Raw genomic sequence first — 25,191 nt, 5'->3', positions numbered from 1 at the left:
ATCTTCCCCCGACCAATCTTTAGTATAAATACAAAATTTTCATTAGAGATTTTATCACATCACTACCTAAGTTCCCAAAAAAGAAAAAAAAAATTAGAGAAATATATCTCAAAATTCTATGTAAAATGTTACTATAATGAAGATGATGATTGAAAAGGAAAAATTTGAGGTTGCAAAGAAGGGAGACTTGAATATATCAAGAAAAATAAAGAGTTTCATGTAGGAATATTATGGAATTTTCTTAGTAACATTGCTTGCATGTCATAGGACCATTATTTTCAAGATATTAGGCGCACTCTAAGAAATTGATTTGGTAAAGAATTTTATATTTGATGTAAAAATATAATATTATAACAAGGTTTGATAATTAGTTTTTTAATACGAATTATTGATTAACTACCATGCAATTAGATAATTTGATTATATAATCTTTTAAGCCAATTTTTTTTTAATATGTCAAAAGACGATGAAATAAAGTTATTCAAGTAATTTGTGAGTTTTAAGAATAAATCATAACTTATGCATAATCCGTGCGTATGTAGAACGGGCCCAAAAACGAGTTTATCGTCGAACATGAACACGAACACAAGTACGACATGAGACGTTTTATGTCCCCTCATTTTATTTAAGCTAAGATCATGTTTGGTATACTGTTTTTGAGTAGTATAGACAGAATCAATAACCATTTTCATTACTAATTGTTTGCTATAAAAGGTACTTCGTTCTTTTGATAAACTGGTAGCATACCCATTTCCTTTAGCTTCTTACCCCTCCCCCCCCTTTTTAAAGTCCTAAAGGACACTAAATTTCATTAATTAAAGTCATACGACATCTACAATTGATAAACAATGATAATGAAAACAGATTTAACAAAATCAAACAATAATTAATTGAAGAAGTGCTAAGAATCCAAATACATAGATATAACAATTCGGCATATTCTCAATTCGTTGTCTCATACAACTTTTTGAGTCGATCCGTCGATGCTTCAATATTTTGTGAGGAAGATATTTCTTGTGATGATTTTGTAACCCAAATCCGAGCAATAATCAATTGTAGCCCCGTAAAATTGGAGACCCTATCAAACGCAAATAAAACCTTGTCTTTTGAAGGAGTTCGAAAAACCTTTTCTTTCGAAGAAGATCTAAAAAACTTTGTCTTTTGAATGTCTTTTGAAGGAGATAAACCCTTTTTTCGAGGGAGACATTATTATAACCTAAGAATTAAAAAAAAAAAATTAAAACTTATAAGAAACAACTATTGGGGCTTTCCACCGGCGAAATCTGATGAAAGCCCCTTCAAAATTTACAATGGAGGCTAAAGTTTAGGAGAGAGAAGAGAGAGAAAGGAGGCTAGGGTTTTTTGAATTTTTGGCCTTACCCCCCTCCTTTTTTACTATAACAATTGACTTTCACGAGATTTTTTTTTTGTGCGAATTGAATAAGCCACAAATGCAAAACAAAAAGAAAAAAAGAAAAATTATGAGTTTTTCTTCTTGAGATACATTCTCAAGGGTTAAAATTGTCTTTTTACCTAATAAAATTGGGATAATAATAATGTAATTTTATTTTCACCGCCCCCTTTTTTATTTTTCACCATTATTATTCTCATTTTTTACCCTTTCTTTTTGCCATTAAAGTACTCTGTAAATTCTCCATTGAAGTGTGAAGTTTTCTCTCCACCATCAAAGTAACTTATGAGGTAAGATGATTATAATTTTTTTATTCATCGGATTAATTAAATTGTCAAACGTCATTCGTTAACAATCGAATTTCAATTTCACAATCTAGTGTTAATTGTTAATCATCGAACTTCAATTTCTTAATTTAGTAATATAGCAGCTTCAACAATGGAGGAGGAAAAGCTCACAAGAAAACTTTTGACATCTACCCTTTTGGGTTAACCATGTCGCCCTTTATTGCTCAATTTTTTCCATGGGTTTTCGTTGAATTCTGCGTCGAAGCTGCAAGAAATGGACGTCGAAAATGAGATTGGGGCTCATGTTTTGTTGTGGTGATTGGGTCGTTGTATGATATCTTGGTGAAAAATCTGCCATGATTGTTGAGAGAGGAAGGAGGAGGAAGAAGGGAAGGAGGAAGGAGAAAGAATGATGAGTCAGCAACAAAAGAATGAATAATAAAAAACGACTGATTTAGAAAAATATTGCACTTGAAAAAAAATGGATCAGAGTTTGTATAAGCTGCCATTACATCATGTTTTTCATTTCAAACACTAAATATGTCATGAGATATATCATGTACTTGTAAAGAAAACCAATCTTAAAAGTTACTGTATTAGAGAATTTACTCATATTACTAGTTATTTGGGAAGTTATTATGAAATTTTCTTAGTTTTTTAAAAGCTTGTTTACAATACAAGTTGTGTGCAATATAAGAAATCTATATAGCTCGAATTTATTTATTTTTTCCTTGAAATATTATCTACCTTATTCTTAAGAAAACAAAAGTGGGTTTAAAAATTGATGAAGTCATGGAGGCTAATCATCAATAGCATAATACTAAAACAGACACCAGGAATGACGCGTGTCATTTTGTGGTGCTGTTTTTTCCCTCCAAAATTCTCTCTCTCTCTTTTTTCTTTTTTTTTTTTTTTCTTTCTTTTTTTCCTTTTTTGTAGCCAATGCCATTAATTACCTACTATAAGTTATACACAAAATATTAACCAACTCATATAATATAATTGTGATTATTTTGATTCATATACTTTCCATTTCAGTTTTATATATTTTTCATTCTAGCTATGTAAGTTTAGACTATATTATGCTAAATTTATAATAATAATAATAATAATAATAATAATAATAATAATAATAATAATAATAAAGATTTTAGTGAATACGACGGGTAAAACATATACTTCGTATTAGATTGTAGCTATTGAAGCGGAAGGTATGACAAGATAATTTTGTTTTTTTTTTCAACGGGAGATAGATTATGAATGAGTCTACTTCTCTTATATAATTACGTGGCGCAATATTCATTTATTTTTCAATTAATAAAATGAAATTATAAAAAAAATACTAATAACTGAAAATATTATGCAAATTACATTCCTTTATTTTTGTATCAACTATTAGTAAATGAGCCCTTTATTACTAATTGAATTATCTTTGTTTTTTTTCCCTATGAGATTAATAATTAATAATTTAATTTATAAATCGGGCATCGCACGGACACTATACTAATATTAGGATATAACTTTCCTTAAGGAAAAAATGGCAGTTTTTATTTTATATTATTTTAAAGTAGTTATATTTTTAAATAAAAAAAATGGTAGTTTGTTTTTTAAAAAAATAAAAGATGAGAGGGGTATTTTGAGAAATTATAATTTATCACCTATAACCCAAAAAAAAAAAAGGAGAAAAGGTAAGTTTAGCAAAAAGTTAACAGAATCTTAAACCACACCGTATACAATTATAATTCATCACAATGGCATAAACCCCTCTTCTGATGCTCCGAAACCGAACACTTACATTTCTGTGCAGTAAACTTGTTAAACCCTACTCATTTCTTCCACCGTCGACTACGCCAACTACGACGGCGACAATGACTTCCGCCGCCGTCGATAATCTTCCCGCCGATTCTCAAACCTCCATTAACAAAGCTCCATTGAAGAGTGTCGATGAACCTGATGTCGGAATCCTCTGCTACATCTCTCAACTCCCTGGCTTTCGCGGCATTCTCAAACAAAGGTATCATCGTCAAAAAATCATTTCTTAATGAGTTAATTCCATTGTTTTCTGGTTCAAAATGTGTTGATTTTGTTTAAATTTGGTTGAAATTTTTAGGTATTCGGATTTCATTGTGAATGAAGTTGATTTGGATGGAAATGTTGTGCATTTAACTTCATTGCATGTTTCTCCTGAGGTATTTACCTAATTAGTATTAGTTTAAGTTGAGGTGTTCTTCAATTTTTGAATTCGTTTGTGATTGTGAAATTTGAGTTTTGTTTGATATTGTTAGTTGGCTGAAAACAAGGAAGAGATTGTAGCTGAGCAATCAGATAAAAGTTACACTGAAGAAATTGAGTCATTTAGGTTGTTAGTGGGTGACGCGGATGCCGATCGCCTGAAAGAAATGATTGAGAAGATTAATGCTGGTGTTGATCATGATATTTCTCCTTTAGTTCTTTCTCCGAGTTCGGATAAAGTTCACCGCACGGTAATGTTTTGATTCTCAATTCCGATTACTTTAGCATTAATCTTATGAATTTAGTTTGTATTTCGATTTAGTATACAATCATATGTGCTCTATGGCTAGGGGTGGCAATTCGGGTCAGCAGGTCGGGTTCGGGTCAGATTTCGGGTTGTCCTTAGAAATTATCAAAATTTTTGTAACACTGAATATTATTATGAAATATAAAATTTAGGTCAAATTGGGTCGAATTCGGGTTGTTCGGGTTTGGGTCGGGTTTGGGTTTCTCTCAATAACTTCGGGTCGGGTCAGGGATTCCCAGCCCTATCTATGGCTTTGTATCAAATGGCTTGCTACTTTAGTTAGGTTTACTTGCTAAAATACATTTAGAATAATTATAGTGATATAGAGTTATAATTATAAATTTTATTTGGATTTGTATAATTTGCTTTCAGCTCATAATGGTTGTGAACTCGTTATAATTTGGATTTGTATAATTTGCTTCCGGCTCATAATGTTTTTATTGTATATTTACTGTTTTAATGTAACAAAGGGTAGCACTATTGTGCACCTTCTAGCAGTATGTAGTCTTTCCGAAAGGCTGGAATTGAGGCCTAGAAGGTGATTGGATTATATCATAGATGTTGATATCGAACCTGGGAAATGGTTTGGGTAGTCAGCCAGTCAATCCTCCCTGTTTATTATTAACAAGTTCTCACTTAACCTTTTTTGGGCAAAAGTTTATGTTGTGTATGTTTGAGATGATACAGGCGGTGCACAACTTCTTCAAGGAAAAGCTGAAATTTCTTGTCACAGACACAATAGATGGTCCTAAAGATTTATCGAAATGCATTCGAGTGAGGCCTAATTCATCAGGAAATCAAAATAAAGGAAGAAATTTCCGGAAGCGAAAAGATAGGGATGAGAAGCCATTTGATAAAAGAGGTTCTCATGACTGGCCAGAGCATCTTGGCAAGTTCCTCAGGTATGATTATTTGTCTGGTTCTTCCATTGAATTGATGCTTCTTGTCCTGAAGACTGGTTAACATTATTGTATATTTATATCTGTAATGGAAACATAATGAATTAAATGCATATTGCATGATGCTAATCAAAGAGAGGACTAAGATGGGGAGTATATGGCTAATTGGCTTTAATTTGCAAGAAAGGTGTGCTAATTTTATGCCAGTATTGTTCCCGGCTTCCCGCGAAACTCTCATATGTGACTCAAATTGAACAATGACATATCAATATCTTTTTGATAGACATGTTTCAAGTTACTTCATGTTTCTACCTGATTTTGACTTATTTCTCCAGCTTGTTTCTGAAATGCATTATTGATCTGTTCATGTAGGTTTCATCTTTACAAGGAGAACAAGGATACTCAAGAGGTCTTGAGGTTGATTGGCAAGATGCTTGGTGTCCAGGTTACCATTCCTATTTTTCTTTGTGTATATTTTGCAGATAATTTGATTGGGTTCCATTGGCTTCATTGACAATGAAATGGCATGCAACATACTGAGAAATTGACATCCTCACTAGGCAACTGTGGCAGTTGCAATACAAAGTTATTTAAACTTGATACCTTTTGGCATTTTTCGGGTTCCTGATCTAATGATTGCAACAGAACACAGGAAATGGCCAAAAAGTATCAAATAAAATGATTTGATTTCACAAGGTTACAAATTACATTTTTTGAAGTGTTGTAAATGGCAAAATTGCTTGTAGAAAAGGCTGTTGTGACAAATTTTCCTAATATTAAATTGTATTTCTTTATTTTCATAAATTATTGACTATCAATTCTTTACTAAAAGTTTGTTTGCTTTCTGTTTTGCAGCCTAAATCATTTGGATTTTCAGGCACCAAGGATAAACGTTCTGTGTCCACTCAACAGGTATGTTTCTCTTTACAGCTGAGCTTGATGTCGTTACTCATTTTTTCTTCTTTTTTGTCCATTCCCTGATATTTAATGTTCTGTCGATGCATTTCTCCAATTTAATTTTTCATTCATTTGCTGGAAGCTCATAATATTGTAAAACAGCTAGTGGTGATATGTGAACCCACTGTTCATGTGACATTTAAATGCCAAGGCCTAATGGTTTTCATTGAAGCATGAATATACTGGTTTTCATTGAAGCATAAATGTACCCAGTTTTCTTGATCTTCTATTGCTTCATTCTTCACATTTTGTAGCAGTTGACTTCCAGATCTCCAATTGCTTAGGCCTTTCTGGTTTCTACAAACAACTAACTAAAGTCTTTTTATTTATTTATTTAGTTTTATGAACTTGTTCATTGCTTTATGTTAAGAAACAACATGAGTGAAAGTGTGAAACTGTGAAAGTATAAAGGGGGAAATGTGAAAGTTGAAACTGTGAAAAGAACAGCATTTTTTTTTTCTTCTAATTATTCTCTCTCCTTGACCCTTCTTATAACCCTTTTTTTTTCTTTTTTTTCAGGAGTCATATTTTCAAAGCATGTCCTTTTCTTTTTAATATGTAGTTATTGGGTCCAAATTTTATACTCCATAACTTCATGTGGTCTCCTATGGCATACTACACGTATATATGTTCTGATCAGTAAGCTTGGGCTCATGTGTGTATTTTGATCCTTGTGCATGTTTTTTTGCCTGATTTACTCCTTATTTGAAAACTTTTGCCTACGTTTTTTGCATATCTGGAAGTTAGCTGTTGGGAAATGTTGATCACTGTGTTGGACTTTCTGTTGGTTAAGTTGAAACAATACACATTTTGTAAAGCAATGTATTTACTTTCATTGTTTCATCTTTCTTCACAGGTAACTATGTTCAAGCAGCGGGCTAGTAGATTGGCTTCTCTCAATGCGAAGTTGATTGGTATAAAACTTGGTGACTTCTGGTATGGTGAAAATATGGGGTTCTGAACTTGTAATGTCTTCTTGAATCTGCTTATATGTCCTGTTGACACTTCTTTTTTGACTTTCTAGCTATGTTAAAGAAGGGCTTCAGCTTGGGCAGCTTTTTGGCAATAGATTTACAATAACATTGAGGTAAGATGTCATTGATGAAGTATGGACTCCTGTCCTTTATCATCAAGTATGAGGTGTCAGAGCTTTCTTATCTTCTCAGAGGTGTTACTGCTGATTCTGAAGACACTATCAAAGCATCTGCTGATGCCTTAGGAAAGCATGGATTCATTAACTATTTTGGTCTACAGGTATTTATGCTGCTTTTCTGTGCTTCTGCATTATTCCTGACAAAAGTCAGGCTGCTGAGCTGAAGTCTCTGACACCGTTACTTTAAAAATTCCTCATCGCACATTTTCCCCCCAATGAAATTTTTTTTACACAATTTCTTTATGTTGATGATATGCAAACTAAATGGAGCAATATTGGCATGAATAAATACAGAGGTTTGGAAGTGGTTCAATACCAACTCATCTTATTGGAGCTGCTTTACTTCGTGGAGAGTGGAAAGCTGCGATTGATATGATTCTTGATCCTAGGGAGGGAGATATCCTTGCATTTAAATTTTTATGTTTGACTGGACTGGACCCATCTTGTGAACTTTTTTCAATTACAGTACATAGTGAAATAAGCTGAGTCTTTCTTGACTGAGATTTTACAAAGGGAAGCTGTGAGAAAGATTCGGGAACAATACAAGGAAAGCAACAATGTTGATGGAGCACTGAGGCGATTGCCACATCATATGGTTGCTGAGAGGTCTATTGTAAGTCCACGCCTCTTAACGCCTTTCTAGAGGAGGTTACACTTTTGCATTACAGCTGTTTAAGGCTTTTTAAAACAGAGAAAGCTGGGCATTATGGATAATTAAGTATTGTTATGTGTTTAAAACAATATGATATTATCTTATATTTATTAATTGAAGAGGATAGAAACATTATGATTAATAAACTGCCATACACCATCTACAAATTAGTATCCCAGTAAATGATAATAAAAAATGTCAATTTGAAATTCTTCCTCTGCTCTACTAGGATGTTCTCTTTAAAATTACTCCTTTAATATGTTAATGTTCCAATAATAACAAATTTTAATTACTTAACATCTCTGATACCTGATGTTCAAGATCTTCAACCAATAATAATCTTCCGTTATAGAAATCAGATTATTAAACTTGTAAGCTAAAAAGTAAAATAAAGCTGTTAAAAAGAGAGGAGACAAACTCATCTTAATGATGGGAGAAATTTTCTTGCAAAATGAGGGTAGATCTATTAAAATTAACCTGTAAACTAACATGTCTAAAGATTTATCCCACGAGAATAACAAATTTGGGTTTTTCATTTGATGGAAGCCCCTACATAATTCACAAATGGAGGCTAGGGTTTAAGATACAGTTTGATTATAATATTATGTTATTAAACTGTAGTTTTTGCCTTTTTGCTAAGAATTTGTTTTGCTCTTGTGCCAAGCATATGGACTACCTTTACAACTGCTAATAATAACCCTTGATTTTCTACTGGATAATTTTGACAAGGCAATTTCTGCTCATTAGTGGTAAACTTTTGTTTTTTTATCCCTTGTGAGTTTGTGACTTAGCCTTGAAGCAGCATTCGTATTGTACCCCTTATTGTATAACCTTTTGCAACCTTTTGTCTGTATGATTTGTTGAAATGATCATAGAAAAATCAGTTTAGACATAACTGAGAATGCTCTCGTGATTATGCCCTTTCTGTGGAATTATAATCCAATGTTTGCTTGATTGTAACCCTGTCAAAAAGGTTGGTAGTTGGTTAGACAGCTTTCAGATCAGGTTTAGTTTGATTTTGGGTAAAATTTTGTGCGAAATCTTTTGCTTGTGCCTTAGTGAGCTTTCATTTTATTTAATGCCAAAAAACCAGATTTTAGAAATCAGAAACAGTCATTTCCAGTTTTCAGCATCAATACAATTAATATAAATATTGCTAATTTGTGCTCTTTATACAACAACCTGCATTAGATAACTATTCAAAATCTTAAAGCCAGAATCTAAAATATTGAACAGACCCTTAATTTTCAGCTTCATTTTGGGTCAGGTGAAAAATCGTCTTGCTTACCAGTTAGAGGGTCAGTTAATCCTGTTTGGGTGATAATACTCTGTTATAAGGCTACAATTTTCACTTTTCAGGCTTGTTTCCAGTTCATATTTGTTTTTGCCTACTGTAATTAGCTCTGCTAATCCCCTATATATTGGATGATGGGCTGCTACTCAGTTCTCTTTCATTGGTGTTTTCTGTTGCTGCAGCCTACTATTTGAAATTTTATCACAGTTCATTTGATTCCCACTTCCTAACTTTACAGCTGTTGTGTCTAAAGAAGTCCCCTGGGAATTACCAGCAGGCACTGAAGGCTATTCCTAGGACAATGAGAATGATGTAAGTGGTTGTGTTGGCTGTCCAACTTTTACTTGTTCACTGTGAGGTCTGTATTCTTGAGAAGACTTGAAGCAGCTTATTTTATTTGTGCAGGCTTGTTGTTAATTATTTCTAAATTTGCCAACATATAATATAACTATGGGATAGGCATTTTGGAGAATTAAGCATACACCTTATTAGTAAACATGTACTTTTGCAGTGTTTTGTAACATTAAGCAGCTAGCAGATTAATAGCGGGTACATCAACAATATGCCAATTCCCTAAAGCTATGCCTGCCCAGGGCAGGTTTAAGTAGGGTGGATGTATGTAGCGTTACTCTGTAATGGCAAAGAGGTCCTTTTTATATGACTCTTGATCTAAAATGCTATGAGCGTCTTCTGTTTCACATTAGTTGAACAGAACAAACAGTTAATGAGCCTTTTTTAATGTGTAATAATATAAAAGCTGATGAATATGAATATGAGCCTACATTGAAAATTGACATTGCATAACTTCGATTTTTGTGATTAGTATGACTGGATAGTTAAAATGCACTATTGTAGAACATAGGACTTAGTATGAGGACTTTATTCACTAATTAAATTTGTGAACCTACTGTACGGGTGTACCACACATTCCAATAACACAGTTCCAGTATTTGAAAAAGGGGAATGCGGGAGAGATATTGTCGGTTGTGATATTTGCTGCCGATAGGATTGCCTTTAGCTCTTATAGTGTGTTTGGAAAGGGAAAGTGGAAGGAAAAGAAGGGGAGGGAGGGGAGGAGAGGGAAGAATAATGAGTTTTCTTTCTAAATCTCTCCATTGTTGACTAGATCAATTTCTTACATTTTAATCCCTCCATTTTTCTCCCCTCCAAATCCCTTCCTTTCTCATTTGTTATCCAAATGAAAGATAATTCATCCTTCCATTTCTCTTCCCTTCCTTTCTCTCCATTTCCTTCAATCTAAACAAAGTATTAGTCACTGGCTTCCTAACTGGAATATCCTATTCAAAGTACTTGATTCTGTGTTTTTTATTTTTTTGTGCCATTGATTACTTTAGCCAGCTGGGACTTTTCATTCTGTCCAAAGCTTCTTTCATTAAACCTGGATCTGGAACATCAGTGGAAATCTATGAGCATAAAGTTGTATCTATCTTAGCTGTTTTTCTGTAAGATGATTACCTATCAAAAATTGTTTTGATGCTTCTAACATTAACTTTGTTTCCTGAGCTATGGTACTTCTGTATTCTGTACGTAATGCCATCAAATTTCGAAGCTAGAACATACTGGTTATCTTATTTCGTTTTCTTAATGCTTCCTCTTTGGATTTTTTTTTTTTTTTTTTTTTTTTTGGGGGGGGGGGGGGGTGGGGGAGGAACAGCAGCACAATTGCATGATTTCCTCCTGACTATATTCATGGTATGATAATGTTCTTTAGTTTGTGAGGTTGACGTATGCTGGAAGTTACGAGTACTTGAAGTTATACTTCAGAAACTTCGAGTAGTATAGAGATGATGGTCACCTAACTGCTTAAATCTCCTTGGGTAGTAGCAAGAGGGAAGTCATTAGGCTTGCATATATGCCCAATTCTCTGTGTAGACTGAGATTGTGACATGCTCTATTAATTCTCTGTTCAGGTATGTACACAGCTACCAAAGCTACTTATGGAATCATGCAGCAAGTGTTAGATTACAGAAGTATGGTATGTAATTTGTAACCTTTGTATGTGATCTTTGGAAAAAAATTTATTGTTATTTCCTAATTATTTTCCTGATCTTCTGTTCATTACACTAGCTTTCTGCTTAATTTTCTGGCAGGAGCTGACAGTGTTGTTGTTGGAGATCTTGTTTATTGCAAAGAAGATTGCAGCGAGTTCATTACTGCCCCTAACGAGTGTGAGGAGGATATTATTGATGAGGCAGACAATATTAGCAATCTAGAAGAGATTGAAGTTGATGTCCCTGATGAAAAGATTTTTCCAGTCAAAGTAAGATGCTTACAAAATTTTCCTACTTGTTTGTTATTCTTATGTATCCTTTATATTGCTATTGGCATCTTACATTTTAGTGATGCTTTTATCTGTGTGAAGGACAAACTGATGCTATTGCTAGGATGTTCAAAACAATATTTTTGGTTTTTTGTCATAGTGTACAATTTGATGAAATCCTAACCTATCTAATCCAAGTTTGCAGGTTGTATTTATATTTTAAAATTGATTTGATTTTATTTGGTCTAATTAGGGAAGAAAAATTAACACATGGATGGAAGTCTATGTAAATTACAGTACCCAATTGAAAGTAAATGGGAAGATAATTAGAGGAAAGAAATCACAGATTGATAATGAAGGCTAATAGCTTAATGAAAAATTCTAGATGTAAGCAATAAAAGTCTATGATACAAACGCTGTGTGGCATATCCAGGTTTACAGACAACATTACTGAAGTCCTGAAACTTAAGTCCTTGTTTGTTACAAGGATCTTATAATGGTTCCTTGCAGATCCTTTTTTGCTTAATATATTCTAGCATTTGTACAATTGCTTATTTGCACTTCACCATGACAATGCTAAGTTATTGCTTTGGCACTTGGTTCTAATAATACTGCTGATCAGGCTGTAGACGAGGAAGATTTGCTCAAACAAAAGTATACAATTGATGATGTTATCCTTCCATTGCCCGGGTGAGTTACATGTCCTATTGGTGCTGGTTAATTGCATTGGTATGGTGCTAGATCATGATATGTTCCTCATTAACACAAATATTGTGACAGTTCAAGGGTAATGTATCCAGCAAATGCTGTTGCTGATGTCTATCATGACCTGGCTAAGAAGGTACATCTACTCAATTGAATATCTGCAGCATGGTGTTAACATGGAGATGATTATAGGAAAATTGGAAACTGAAATTTTGTCTAATTGAATATATTTAAAATGAGAGAGATAAATTTATTTTGTGTTTGCTAGTTTCAATTTGACTTTTCTGTAAATAAATTAATTTTACATTTTTTTTTTAAAAAGCACTCATGAAACAGACAAAAGCATGTCAAAGTTGCCAATTGTATCAGATGAGACCTTGCTAATTTACAGTAATCTGTTCAGTTATCTTGGCACATTGTCAATGTTAAACTGAAAAGTCTTGTCTAAGGGAGGGATGCCTGTTTACAAGGGTTATGTCTGGCAAGATTTCCCAATTATTTTGATGTAAATTTACACTTATTTGGTCAGTGGTCACTCATAAAATATCAAGTCTTGTCCAGAGTGGATTATAATGCACGAGGAAGTTAATGTTTGATAACTATGGAGTTCTATCTACTTGCCATAATTTGGGCTGGGTAGGTTATTTATTTAATTTTTTTTCCCTGTCCTCAGCTCGCTTTTGTTAGTGTGATAAACAGTGTCATATGCTGTTCAAGTTGAAATATCCCAACTAAAATTTTGGGGATTTTGAAGTTGAAAGTTTTGAAACAATGACCTGTTTCTGCTTTTGTCCTGACACTGGAAAATTCTTTCATCTAGGCTAGTAATAATTTTTTTTATTTATGTATGTATGTATGTATGTATGTATGTATGTATGTATGTATCTTGGGTTTAGTGCTATTTCTCCCCTTAAAAAAAAAGACACAAAGGGATAACTCCATATCTTTCAAAACTTTATGAGGAAAGACTTTGTAACCACTTGTAATCAAACTGACCTTGTAAGTACTAAGATATTTTTTCGGTAGTCTTCCAGGGTTCTCTTTACCAACCTGACTACCATCCCTGCAATGAAGCAACAAATTTGCATCTCTATTAATTGTCCTTGTTAATGTTGAACAGCAAAAGGAAGAATGTAATCTATGATCCAGTTTCTGGAAATGAGTGAGTGAAGAAAGTCAATAAGTCATAAAGGAGTTCAGTTTGTTTTTGGGTTGATTTTGGGTCAAACCCTTTATCCATGAATTTCGCAGGTTTCAAAATTTTAGGTTGAAATGTTATACTCGTAATTTGCTTGTAGAGTGGGGGGGTCAGGGTTTTGATGTTCTTGGTGGTTCTCACTCTCTGGCTGGATCAGTTTTTGAAAGCTTTGGTCATTTGGTAACAAAATTACAAAACCTGGCAGATATCCTTTCATGCTGGCTTTTATGTGTTTACTTTGGCTTTCTGTAGTTTTGACAGTCATTGGACATGATCCTGTCTTTTCTTTTTTATTTATGTCATTTTTTGGTGTTTGTCAGGATAATATCAGCTTGACAGAGAGTGTACACAATGTCAAGTATGTTATTCGGCTATTATAAAATAAATAATCTTACTTGTTCCACACATTCAATATGGCATGCATCTAATGACCGTATTCTCCTTTTCAGAGAATTCTCAATAACAAGTATGAGTGGAGCTTATAGACGTGTTTTCCAGAAACCAATTGATTTTGAGTGGTATTCCTTCTTTCATGTTTATTTTTTATCTTATATCCTGTACTTTTGTTGAGTTAGTAGCAGAAATGATATCATGAAGGTTTATTTTTTTGTCATTTTCAGGGAAGTACTCAAGTATTCGGATGCTAGTACACCTTTGGCAGATACAGATTTGGACATTCTTGCCAAGACTGAACCTGAAATTAAGTTTCAAAAGGTGGATAAAACCAATGGAAGCAATTCGTGTGATGCACCAGAAAAATGTAGAGATGGAACTCCAGATAACACTGAGTCAGATGGTCCAAATCAGGCCACACAGACAGCTCTCAAGCTCAGTTTTACCCTCCCATCATCTTGCTACGCAACAATGGCTATAAGGGAGCTCCTCAAAACATCAACATCTGTACGTAGTACAATCTCTGTGATGTCATTCTGAAGGATTCTTTCCTTTATTATTTGCTCATATATTGCTACTCTGTTGGGCTGTGTTGGCTCTTAAGTTCCTTACGGAGTTTAATGAATTTCTTAGTAAAGACTTTGTCAACCCCTATTAGTAGATTGCTGGCATCTTACTTGACAACAACCATTCAACTACAGGTTGCATTTCATAAAACATTGAACGACCAAGTGTAGCTGCATGAAGGAACACATGTCTGATTCAATTATATGAGGTGGAATATGCGCAGAGGCAGGTATATTTTCTTGATTGCTACCGTGTTTTATGCTATTAGGATGTTATTAACATGAAAATTAAAACGTTCTGGAATTACTTTCCAAGGCATAATCTATTGTCTGTTTTAATGAATTCCACGCACCATTGAACAATTGCAGTATACTTGTTTTAAATTTGCTTATATATTACATTTGTTGTAATTAATTGTAGCATGTATATCTTATTTTTTACAGAGAGCTGGACTGTGAGCTGAGATATGAATGTTTCTTCAGTCTTCATTGACCGGAGACTAAATACTTGCCAAAAGGATGATTACAGGTGTTTAACGTAACAGAGCATGTTATAGGACATCCCAAGGATTCATAAGAAGACACCAGATATGCCATGGGAATTCAATCATACATGCTCTCCTACCTCATGTAATAAGAATATTACTGGGAAGCTTATGTAATTTGTATAACATGTAGCATAGAATCAAGTTCATTTTTCTATGTAGTTTATAATCTAATGTTTCTAAATTATTTATTTATTTATTTATTTTTTTTTTTTTAAGAATAATCATGGGTTCTTAGAAGCAATGTATGCTAACAATATAATGTTACAACTGATGAAAAAAAAATAAAAACTTATTTTACCATTCACGTCACGATTTGCAATTTTTTTTTTCTTGTATCTTCAAATTTGTTGTATCTCCTGATTTTAAAGCATGTGATGAGGTTTTTTTTTACATAATTATACAAGTAATTCATTACTTTTATTTGAGAAAAATGTTCAATATTTCAATACAGAATGATAATAAATACTGTATAATGCAGGCCTCACATTTGTGGTGCGCAATTTCATGGAATGTGGGCAGTGGTTATGATCGATTTGTTAGTGAAAGTGTTGTACAAAATCACACTCCTTAGACTTGGCCAATTAGGTTCAGCTTCATATTGTTTTATATTTTTTTTCAACTTGAATATGTAAATTGTAAATTGTGTTGATTGACGCACACCAAAATTGTGATCATATACAACAGTAGTCAATAAAACGCAAAGCATTTCAATTCTACATTGTTTAATCACAGGATTGTTAACGAAACAACAAACAAACAACGCATTACGTGATAAATCAGAAAAATTAGGTCAAAATCGCGATTACAATCATATAATTTGCATAAATAACGTCCTCATGAAAATCAGAGAACAACAAATTGATCAATTTAGCTAAATAAAAAATTTGATACAAAACCAGTAATTAACACCATCTTCTGGGTTAAAAAAAATCCAAATATTAGCAATGTCATCAAATTGGAAAAATACGACTAATCCAAAATTTCAGATAGGCAGATTAGGCGCAAATCTTTTCAACAATGGCTTTCCATAAACAAAAGCACCAACAGCAATACCACCAACAACACCACCGATCACGCCAGACCGAAAACCCGATACGACACGATAAACCGCTCCGGTACCTACACCAGCCAACACTCTTGCATGAGCATCATCAACATCCAAATTATGAATAATAGTGGATTCCATTCCAGCATATAACAAACCTAAAACTCCAGTAGTATTACCAAAACTTCGACCCTTCAAGCCCCCCATGTTGAGCACACGGCTGGTTCGGATTTTGAGGGACTCTCCGTACTGAGCTGAGGAGAGTCCCTCAAAAGAACCCTTAACGGAGCCGGCACCGGTAAAGTAGGAAGTGCCAGTGTAGAAGGTGAGGTTTTCGAAGGCGTTACGACGAGTTCGTAACGCTTGTTCTTCAAAGAGGTGTTCGGGGGCGGTAGGAAGATAGTAGAGCTTGAGGTAAGGGGAGTTTGGAGCAAGCTCTTGGTATGGAGAGTATTTTTTGTATTTTGGGGTTGAATTTTGGGAGAAATCGTCCATTGTTGATCACTTTTTTTTGGGAGGGTTTTAGAGAGGTTTTAGGGTGATGTATGTTGTATGTATGCTGTTGAAAAGGGTTTTTGAGTTTGTGGGCTTTCGAATTTTATGGGGGATTTGCGATGACTTCTTTCCCAAGTCGATTCTGATTAGGATTTTTTTTTTTTTTTTTTCAAAACCAAAAAAAAAAAAAAAGAAACAAAAGTAGAAATTAAGTAGGAAATTAGTCAATTACGGATAATTTTTTATTTTTTTTTAACCGAAAAAATATGGATGGTTTTAGAGGAATAAAAAAAAGACTATTTAATGGCTATTGCAATCATAATTATAATTGCTTTGCATTTCAACTTTTTATTTTTAAGAAACAAACAATCTTATCCATTATTCGTTTTAGTTATTAGAAAAATATTATTAAAAAATTACTACATCATACATAAATTAGTTTTTTAAATGTAAAGCGTGGTTCACCTTATTTTTAGATGAATTGAAATTATTTTTATTAAAGTGAAATTATTTTTACTGAACTGATTAAAATTTAATTTTATCGTTTCTCTCTTTATAGTTACTGATTTTAAGTGATTAAAAATTATTTTCACTGAATTAAACTTAATTTGCTAAGATGAATTTATTTTTATTAAACTGGGATTACTTTTTACTGATATTTTTTTTAAGATGAAATAGATAGTATGTAATAGCAAGTGATTTTATTAAATAATAATAGTCATTCAACACTTACAATTATCCCTTTAAAGATCCAAATTCTCAATACAAGTATTAAACACCCCTAAACTAATGACATCGCTTCTAAACTATAGTTCTAAATAATTTTAGATATCTTTGCATCGTTCTTGGCGGAGCTTCGATCCATTAATGTATAGTCGCGAAAGTGATAAAATTTGATTGGTTATCAAGATTAGCAAATCTACAAGATGAGTCATCTAATAAATCTGCAGCCTTATACCAACAGACATGCATTCTCACAAATTTACAAGTCTAATCTTCCAAACGTGAATTTTATCCCAAGTCACGCAACGTATTTTATCCATTTCATGAAAACATATACTCCCTCCGTTTTTTGTAAATGCATCACTTTCCATTTAGGGGTGTTTTTTTAAATGCATCACTTTCCATTTAGGGTGTTTTTTAAATGCATCACTTCTATATTTGGTAACTTTTTATACTAAATTTTATTATTTATCTCTCTTCTCTAATATCCCCCAAAATATTTTATCATTTCTCTCTCTTTCATGATCCCCACTTATGTAATTAAATAAATCATTTGCTATTACATACTATCTATTTCATGACCCATATTGTACTTTTATCAAAATAAATTAATCATCCATTTGCCCCACTTGCACAATATAATATTAAAGCAAATAACTCTCCTAAAACTCCGCGTCAATGCAAGTGATGCATTTAAAAAAAACGAAGGGAGTATATTATTTTCTTTTCACTCAACATTTCTTTTCTTATGATGAACACTTACTAGAATGGGATTTGGACCGGAAAAAGGACTAGACCAGATCGAAGAGAAACAGTTCAGTATTTAGGTCGAGAAATTTAAACATCAGTTTTTGATCAATCCGATCCAGTCCAAAACCCCTTAAAAACTGATTTTGGCCAGTGTTTTTTTTTTTTTTTTTTTTTTTTTTTTTTTTTTTTTTTTTTTTTTTTTAAAAAAATTATAAATAGAATTGAACTTTTATAATGTTTTACCTTCAATATGTGTGAGGAGGGTAGCCCGTCGTTGGGGAACCCATATCCACTGTGCCCTTGGCCTTTTAAAAGCCTAGAACTTTATACCTTTTAGGGTGTGTTAGGATTTGAATTCCTGATTGTTTGGGAGACCTTAAATTAGAATTGAGTCTATCATTACTTAATTTTTATAAGTAACCAATAGAGAGTCGCCAATGAGTTTTAGGAAAACTCATAAACCTCATTCACACCTTACCCGTGCCCAAATTGGTCTACTAAACCAGAAATGAGTTCGAGAGCTAGGGTACTAGAAAACGTTCTCTTTGAGAATCGCAATCTTAGCCCTAGTGTGGCCTCTATTAACTCTTCTTTTTTCACAATTTCATTACCAAATAATATATGCAACGCGATTCCTTAAAACCAAGTTAGTAAATATTATTTACAAACATTAATCACAAAAAGTCTACATTGCAATGAATGTCGTTATTCTTTTTAATTCAAATTCGTTAAAGGAACAAGAAATAAAACAAGATTCGCCTTGACTTAAGTGATAAAACAACAATTTAATTATTCAATTTATAGTCTTTGATTTACGCAAGAATACTATGTGAATTAATTTATTAATCTTATTTAATGTGACAAAGAAACACTAATTATTCAACTGAAGTTATTTAAAATAAGAAAAGAAAAGTGATTAGTCTAAGTGCTCAGGAAACTAACCGTCCTCCTTTATTTGCTAAGTCTCCGTCTTAGTGTTTATGGACTTCCTTCCTTCTTCGTACCTCCAAGGACTTCAAAAGAATGGATTTGGGTTGAAGAGTAGTCGGGAAGAGAGGGGAAAAGTAGTATGATAGCAAAAGACTTTGAGAGATTTGGGATTCAAGAATTTAGGGTTTTTAATTCTGAATTTTCTATTGTCTTTAGTTCTAAGCGAAGACCCTTATTTATAGGCGGAGAAATAAAGGTTTAGGGTTTTAGAGCCGTGGTGTCAGGGGGCGCGCGTAACTCTTGAAGTTGCGTTGGAGTGACGAGCGCAACTTTAAGACTTGAGCGCGGCTGTCTCGCGCAATATTGGAAGTTACGTGCAGCGCTGTTTGCCTTATACGAAAACGCGTTTTTAAACTTTTGATTACTAAGGCAAATGAGATATCATTGGAAAGCTCTGAATGTCTACTTTTCATTTCCATTTATAATTAAGTTAAAATCTATTTTGGATCAAAAGATATGGCCGTTTTAGTGCAAGGGTATCGATTTTCGGGCCCGGTTTAGTATTTTGATGATATCGTCTTCGTTTTAACTCGGAATTGGGCTTATAATATATCGTTAGAAAGCTCCTTGAACGAGCTATCCAACTGTATAGGCCATGAATGGATATTAGGTGTTTAATTATTTTGATTGGCTCGGTTATCAACAATGTAAGATCCATCTGATCCAATCATTGCATTTAACGTATTTAGGTCCGTTATTAATCAAGATTAAACATGTATGAGCACGATTTAGGCCTAATTAGTAATCGGAATAGGATCTAAGATAAATTGGTCTTAAATACGAGTTTTAACTTACTTCATAATACATTTCGGAGTCCATAAACACTTCAACTTTGATCTAGCATGAAGAACGAGTTTTTGTCACATGATTGCACTTCATGTCGGGATAGGAAGCCAAAAAAATGTGTCTACAATATGCTAGAAATATTTTATATTATGAGCTATTTTATTTTAAATGTTCAAAATGAGAAATAAACAATCATTTTCCTTATATTTTCATTATGTTAAAAAAATATAGATGAAACTATCAAAACTGATCCAAATTGGTTTGAATTCAAGTTTTGGATCGGGATTATTATTAACTAGTTTGGTCTAGGTCTGGTCTAAGCAAAACTAGTGCCTTCTCTTAGAGTCTTGATGAATTTAAAATTTTTTGGTCTTCAATCCGGTCTAGTCTTGGATCAGATCGGTCAACAACTGTTAGTTGAGACGAACTACTACAAAAGAGAGGGTGAGTTGTAGTAGGTTCCTAAGTGACTAATTTTTACGGAAATTAAAACAAACTAAATTGGAACTTGCAAAGCACACAACGATATTTACGAGGAAACCTTCCAGGGGCCCAACTGGAAGTAAAACCTCGACCCTCTCAAGGGATTTCAAACCAAACCAATCCACTATAATAGGGCAATACACCTAGTTACAACCTATTACACACAAACCTCTACTCACAAGTTCCAAACTGAACTTCCTACACGATAGAACCCAATTCTACCGAACTTAAGTCCCGGACTTAAGTTCACTCAGTACTCCCAGAGCACTCAAAACTCGAGTTCACAATAGAAGCTTACACACTGTATGCAATATTTAAACACTCACCCAAATCCCAAAACAATACAAACACTTGACTCTAATATGAGATTGGAAAGCTACACATGAAACCCCAAACTAATATGATGAAGCTTTAAACTTGGCAAACTTACTCTTAAGCACTCTCGAGATTTTCACGCATAAACTCATAAGTTTTCTCAGAATATGAAAAACCCTATTTTTAAGAAGTATTCATAAGCCAAGTAGGGTTTTCTAAAAAAGATAAACATTAAAACTACCGTTTATTAAAACCCAATATGAAATGAATATTATTATGAAAATCTGTAGGAAAATCAAACAAAGATATAATTTAGAAAAAGATTAATATTTTGCAAACCAGATTTTATTTTATAAAATCTCTCAAATATCTTTTCCATAAATTAAAACTTATCTTTTCTAAAACTTTCGATTTTACGTAGCTTTCCAAGCTTTATCACATTACTAATAGATCTCATGCATAACTAACCAACACATATTTACAACAATCCTAATAAAAATAAACTTAACAAAAACCTGAATAAAAGATTTTAAGTTTATTACTGATTTGCCTCCTCGAGCTTCGTAAAGAATATAGGATCTTAGGTTCTTCGCAGACTAGGACTGAATTCCTGCTATATTTTCTTTTTCAGCATCTTGCTGGAACTCGTAGACCAAGTTCTTCTCAAACTTGCTGTCTTCAACGCAGTCCAAGCTAGTCTTCTTAGCTTGCTGTCCTGCTCCTATTAGGAAGCTTTTCTCTGTTTTCCTGTTAGGAATCACTTCTAGTTCCTATGAGGAACTCTTCCTCAATTCTCTTTATCTTTCCTTTATTTCTCTTTGGCTCTTCATAGCCAGATTACTCTTCCACTCCCTGAGTCTACTTCACGTGTACTAATTTAATACTTAGAGAAATCACATTAGTTGAAGTTTGCTTTTCCATCATCAACAAAACTACTTAAAGTTCAACAATTTCCCCCTTTTTTTATGATGACAAACTTAGCAAACTTCGAACAAGAAAGTAAAAAGAATAGAAGGCTCGTATTTTTTATTTTTTGTTATTTTTTATAACATGAAATAAAACATACAAAAACAAATAACTATAACCAAACAAAATCAAAGATGTATAGCAAAACAAAATAAAAACTAGTTTTAAACTATTATATACATCATATCAAAGAAATCTTTGATACACTAGTAGAAAAAATGAAATAAGCACCGCATTTTTCGCACTGGTTTTTGAAAACCGGTGGGAAAAGAAATGGGCGGGATTGGGAAAAAGACTTTTCGCACTGGTTCCTAATAAACTGGTGCGAAATCATCTTTTTCGCACCGGTTTGAACCAGTGCGAATTAAATAAGAGAAAAAAGTCCTAGTATATATTTTATCAACTAGAACAAGAACTTTCACTGTCAAGTTTGCTTCTTTTTTTCCCCCTTTTGGCATTATCAAAAAAGTCCTGCAATCAAAGTTATTAAACATCTAAACACAGCTCCACAAGCAATTCATCGAGTGTGGGAAATTGAAAGCAGCGCTGGCTAGCTCCCTTTAGCCAAAACTTTCACACATTCCTACACATACTTTCATACCATACAATGCACACATATATAAGCAAAGTTCCAAATTATCATAAAAACCAAAAGTAATTGTATAGGGTAGCTCTTGCAGAGTTGACCCATGCTCCCAGCACCACCTGAGAGGTGTGCGCTCATACCAGTCCATCCCAAAGTTACGGGTAATCTCCTAGGGGCTCAGGCTCATGGCTGACCTCAGCGGGCTCCATCCCGTAGCACAAGGAATCGTAAAACTATAAATAGCAAGTCAAGTACTACGGAGAAGAGGTTAGACAATCACATTCTATTACTCACCTTCTATTATCTACATTTTCACCTATAACTATACTAACTTAAGCATCGAAGGGGGGTTCCTCGAAAGCACCCCCGAGGGCAGTAACCTCCGTTCATTGTGCAGGTAATCCCAGCCAAGGACCAGATCCACGTGTTGGGTTTCGTAGTGTCTGACACTACGCGGAATGAAACCTGCCCAAGACCCGCACACTAATTAATGTAACTAAACATGCAATCACATAATTAAACAACAAAAGAGAGAAAAAGAGAAAATACGATCTTACCCTCGACGCGTGCTTCGCTCGCTTACGAGCTCTTACTTGAAAGCTTTAGCTTCGCAAGTGCGTAAGCCTCCGACGGCTCGCACCTTCGACCTTGTGAGGATTTACAGTGGTTTCAATCAAGAAAACACTTAAAACAATGTGTGGGAACAAATCCTAAAATATGATTACAATATAATTGTAAATATCAAATACAACACAATGTATTTCAATTAAGTATAATCCAAGTCTAAGAAATTACAGAAATTTACAAAGACTACACTAATGTGAATTTAAATAAACTTGCCTTTCCTCCAAGCCGAGAACAACCAACAAGAACATGAGAATCCCGATGTCTCGTAAGACTAGTTCCTTGATACACTATCAAAGGCGTGTATACACTTTCCTAAAGAGGTTTATTTCCCCCACACGGTACTTGGGTTAAACCGGAAATCCTCTTTGAGATACAATTGACAGCAATTTCGTTCTTAGTACTAGAATCGAAATTAAGATGATCAATTCACCAAAATTGGATTAATTGCAGAGTTTTCTCACAAAAGTTTGCAAGAAATTTGAGAGAAAAATGTGGAGAATTACTTTTTGGGAGATGAAGAATAAAACTTCTGTATCTTCTTCTTTCACGAAAATAAGCCTTTTAATAAAAGACTCAACCGTCAAGAAAAACCGCAAAACAGGGTCGCGCGGGCGCTCAACCAGGAGGTGCGGGCGCTCCTCACAAAACTGCGAAATTTCCACAGGAAGGCAGTGAGGGGCGCGGTTTAGGCGTGACCAGCAGCGCGGGCGTGCCAACCAGGACACGCAGGCGCGCCATCTCACCCTTCCAATTTGCCAATTTCGAGAGAAGTACGCGATTTAGGTGCGCTCTCTGCGCGGCCGCGTCTAACTTGCGCGGGCGCTCCTTCATGGTCGCGAGCGCGCAACCATCAACACTCTAAATATCTAACAGACCTGACTCGAGCGGTCTCTACCTCGAAGGTTAGTCGAGGCTAGACCAACAAAATACTAGAGTATTACAAACTCAAAGGTTTTCTCACTTATAAAGAGATGCCTTATTGAGTTCAACTCAAGTGTTTTTTCCCAAACCCAAAACATGGGTATTTATAGGGAAGGGAGTCTTGATTTCCTATCTCCCTTCAATGTGGGAGAATTGCATTTTGCTCAATTTATTTTAATCTAAAAACAAATTAAAATGCAAATGAATCAACAAGCGCCAAGTGGCATATGGTGAGCAAGGGTAGGTGAGGACCACTAAAGGGGGTACCAAAACACCACTTGCTCCCTAAGCAAGGCCACCAAGAACCGGTCCCCACTTTGACCGGTGCTGACCTCACGCATGGCTGGCTGGCAGCCTACCTTGGCTGCCAAGGTTGCCTAGCTGGCGCCTAGCACCAAGACTGGGCTAGCTGGCTAGCCTGCCATCGCATGCGCGCAGCAAGCAAGCCACGCACGCATTGCGGGCTGCTGCTGATGTGATGCGTTGCTGTGCGAGAGTGCTGGGCGATGCCTATTTGCTGCGATGTGGCTGGTGCTGCTATGCTAGCAAGCACGCACAACCATAGCACACGCACACATAGCACGCTGCTTGCGATGCTCGAGCTGTGTTGTGCGAGTGCTGGGCGAGGCTGGGTGCGGGGCCCAGCATGCTAGCACGGTAGCACGCATGGCACGCCTGCTGCTAGCTTGCTTACGGCCATGATCACCGGCCCTACAAGCATGATCGGCCTAGCACGCAATGCATGCTAGGCTTGCGGCATGCCTTGCGATGCGCTTGGTAGCTTAGGCTAGCCTAGCACTTGCATGGCTAGGCCAATGCGAGGCTACGACCTAGCTTAAACTTGTCACTTGCTTGATTTCTCGTCTCGTCGAATTCTAAATTCGACTCGACTTACGACGCTTGGTTTCGACGCTCTAAGCTCGATATCCGACATATTTGTTTGTAATACTCCATTGATTCATCTGATCCTTTGGATTGATTCGTCGTCTCGAATCGATTATTCGATTAGGGTGCGACCCGAAGGGTTCAGTCAAGATTAAGCTGTATATTAATTATACATTAATATTACTGATCGGAAGCGGCCTCCACCTAGGCATTCCGATCACTTGACCTTACTGAATAATTAGCTTTCTAATAATTTCGAACCCTCTATCGGAATAATACACTTGTTGGAAGGATACCATTTCTTTCAATCTCCCACTTGTCCTTCCGGACAAGTGTGCAGTTAGTGTATAGCCCATTTCCTATGTCACTTAATGTCTCTTCATGAACTATAAGGTAAGATTCTTCGTCATCCTTATTACATCCAGAAGTGTTTCTCGATTTTCGAGTTCGACTGTCAGTAAGAAAATGATTTCTAAAATCCATCTGAGCATGACCATGCATTTTCATAGTCTCGTTCTTCGAGAGGCCTTGTAAACAATAAAGACATGTTCCCTATTGTCAGTAGGGGGACATTCCCAGTCTTGTATTGTTAGCTTCCCTTACTAAGAAGACCTAGTCTCCCGAGTGTTGTCGTTATAATCCCCTTTTACGGCAGACATTTGACAACATCAAAATGGACTATTACTCAAACAAGAGAACTTACAATACTCATGGTCGAGGATAAAAGGTTCCAATA

At 34.8% G+C, this 25,191-nt stretch overlaps 2 protein-coding genes across 2 annotated transcripts; one reads left to right on the top strand and one right to left on the bottom strand.

Annotated features, from left to right (window-relative positions):
- The first annotated feature begins 3,324 nt into the window (after positions 1–3,324).
- Positions 3,325–15,192, top strand: LOC110737117 (pseudouridylate synthase 7 homolog). Its single transcript, XM_021917489.1, has 21 exons — positions 3,325–3,712; positions 3,809–3,887; positions 3,984–4,181; positions 4,925–5,139; positions 5,509–5,581; positions 5,992–6,048; positions 6,950–7,029; positions 7,118–7,180; positions 7,260–7,347; positions 7,541–7,643; positions 7,756–7,859; positions 9,431–9,504; positions 11,124–11,188; positions 11,304–11,473; positions 12,096–12,163; positions 12,254–12,314; positions 13,697–13,734; positions 13,826–13,894; positions 13,997–14,276; positions 14,471–14,565; positions 14,780–15,192. The coding sequence occupies exons 1-20, from the start codon at positions 3,471–3,473 to the stop codon at positions 14,504–14,506; spliced, it is 2,163 nt and encodes a 720-aa protein (XP_021773181.1). The 5' UTR covers positions 3,325–3,470; the 3' UTR covers positions 14,507–14,565; positions 14,780–15,192.
- Positions 15,193–15,865: 673 nt separating this feature from the next.
- On the bottom strand, positions 15,866–16,423 carry LOC110735983 (mitochondrial import inner membrane translocase subunit TIM23-3-like). Its single transcript, XM_021916151.1, has one exon. It carries the CDS (start codon positions 16,421–16,423, stop codon positions 15,866–15,868), a length of 558 nt encoding a protein of 185 aa, XP_021771843.1.
- Between the last annotated feature and the right edge of the window lie 8,768 nt (positions 16,424–25,191).

The sequence above is a fragment of the Chenopodium quinoa genome, unplaced genomic scaffold, assembly GCF_001683475.1.
Source record: "Chenopodium quinoa cultivar QQ74 unplaced genomic scaffold, ASM168347v1, whole genome shotgun sequence".
Taxonomy (NCBI): domain Eukaryota; kingdom Viridiplantae; phylum Streptophyta; class Magnoliopsida; order Caryophyllales; family Amaranthaceae; genus Chenopodium; species Chenopodium quinoa.
This window is presented reverse-complemented; position numbering and strand designations above follow the sequence as displayed.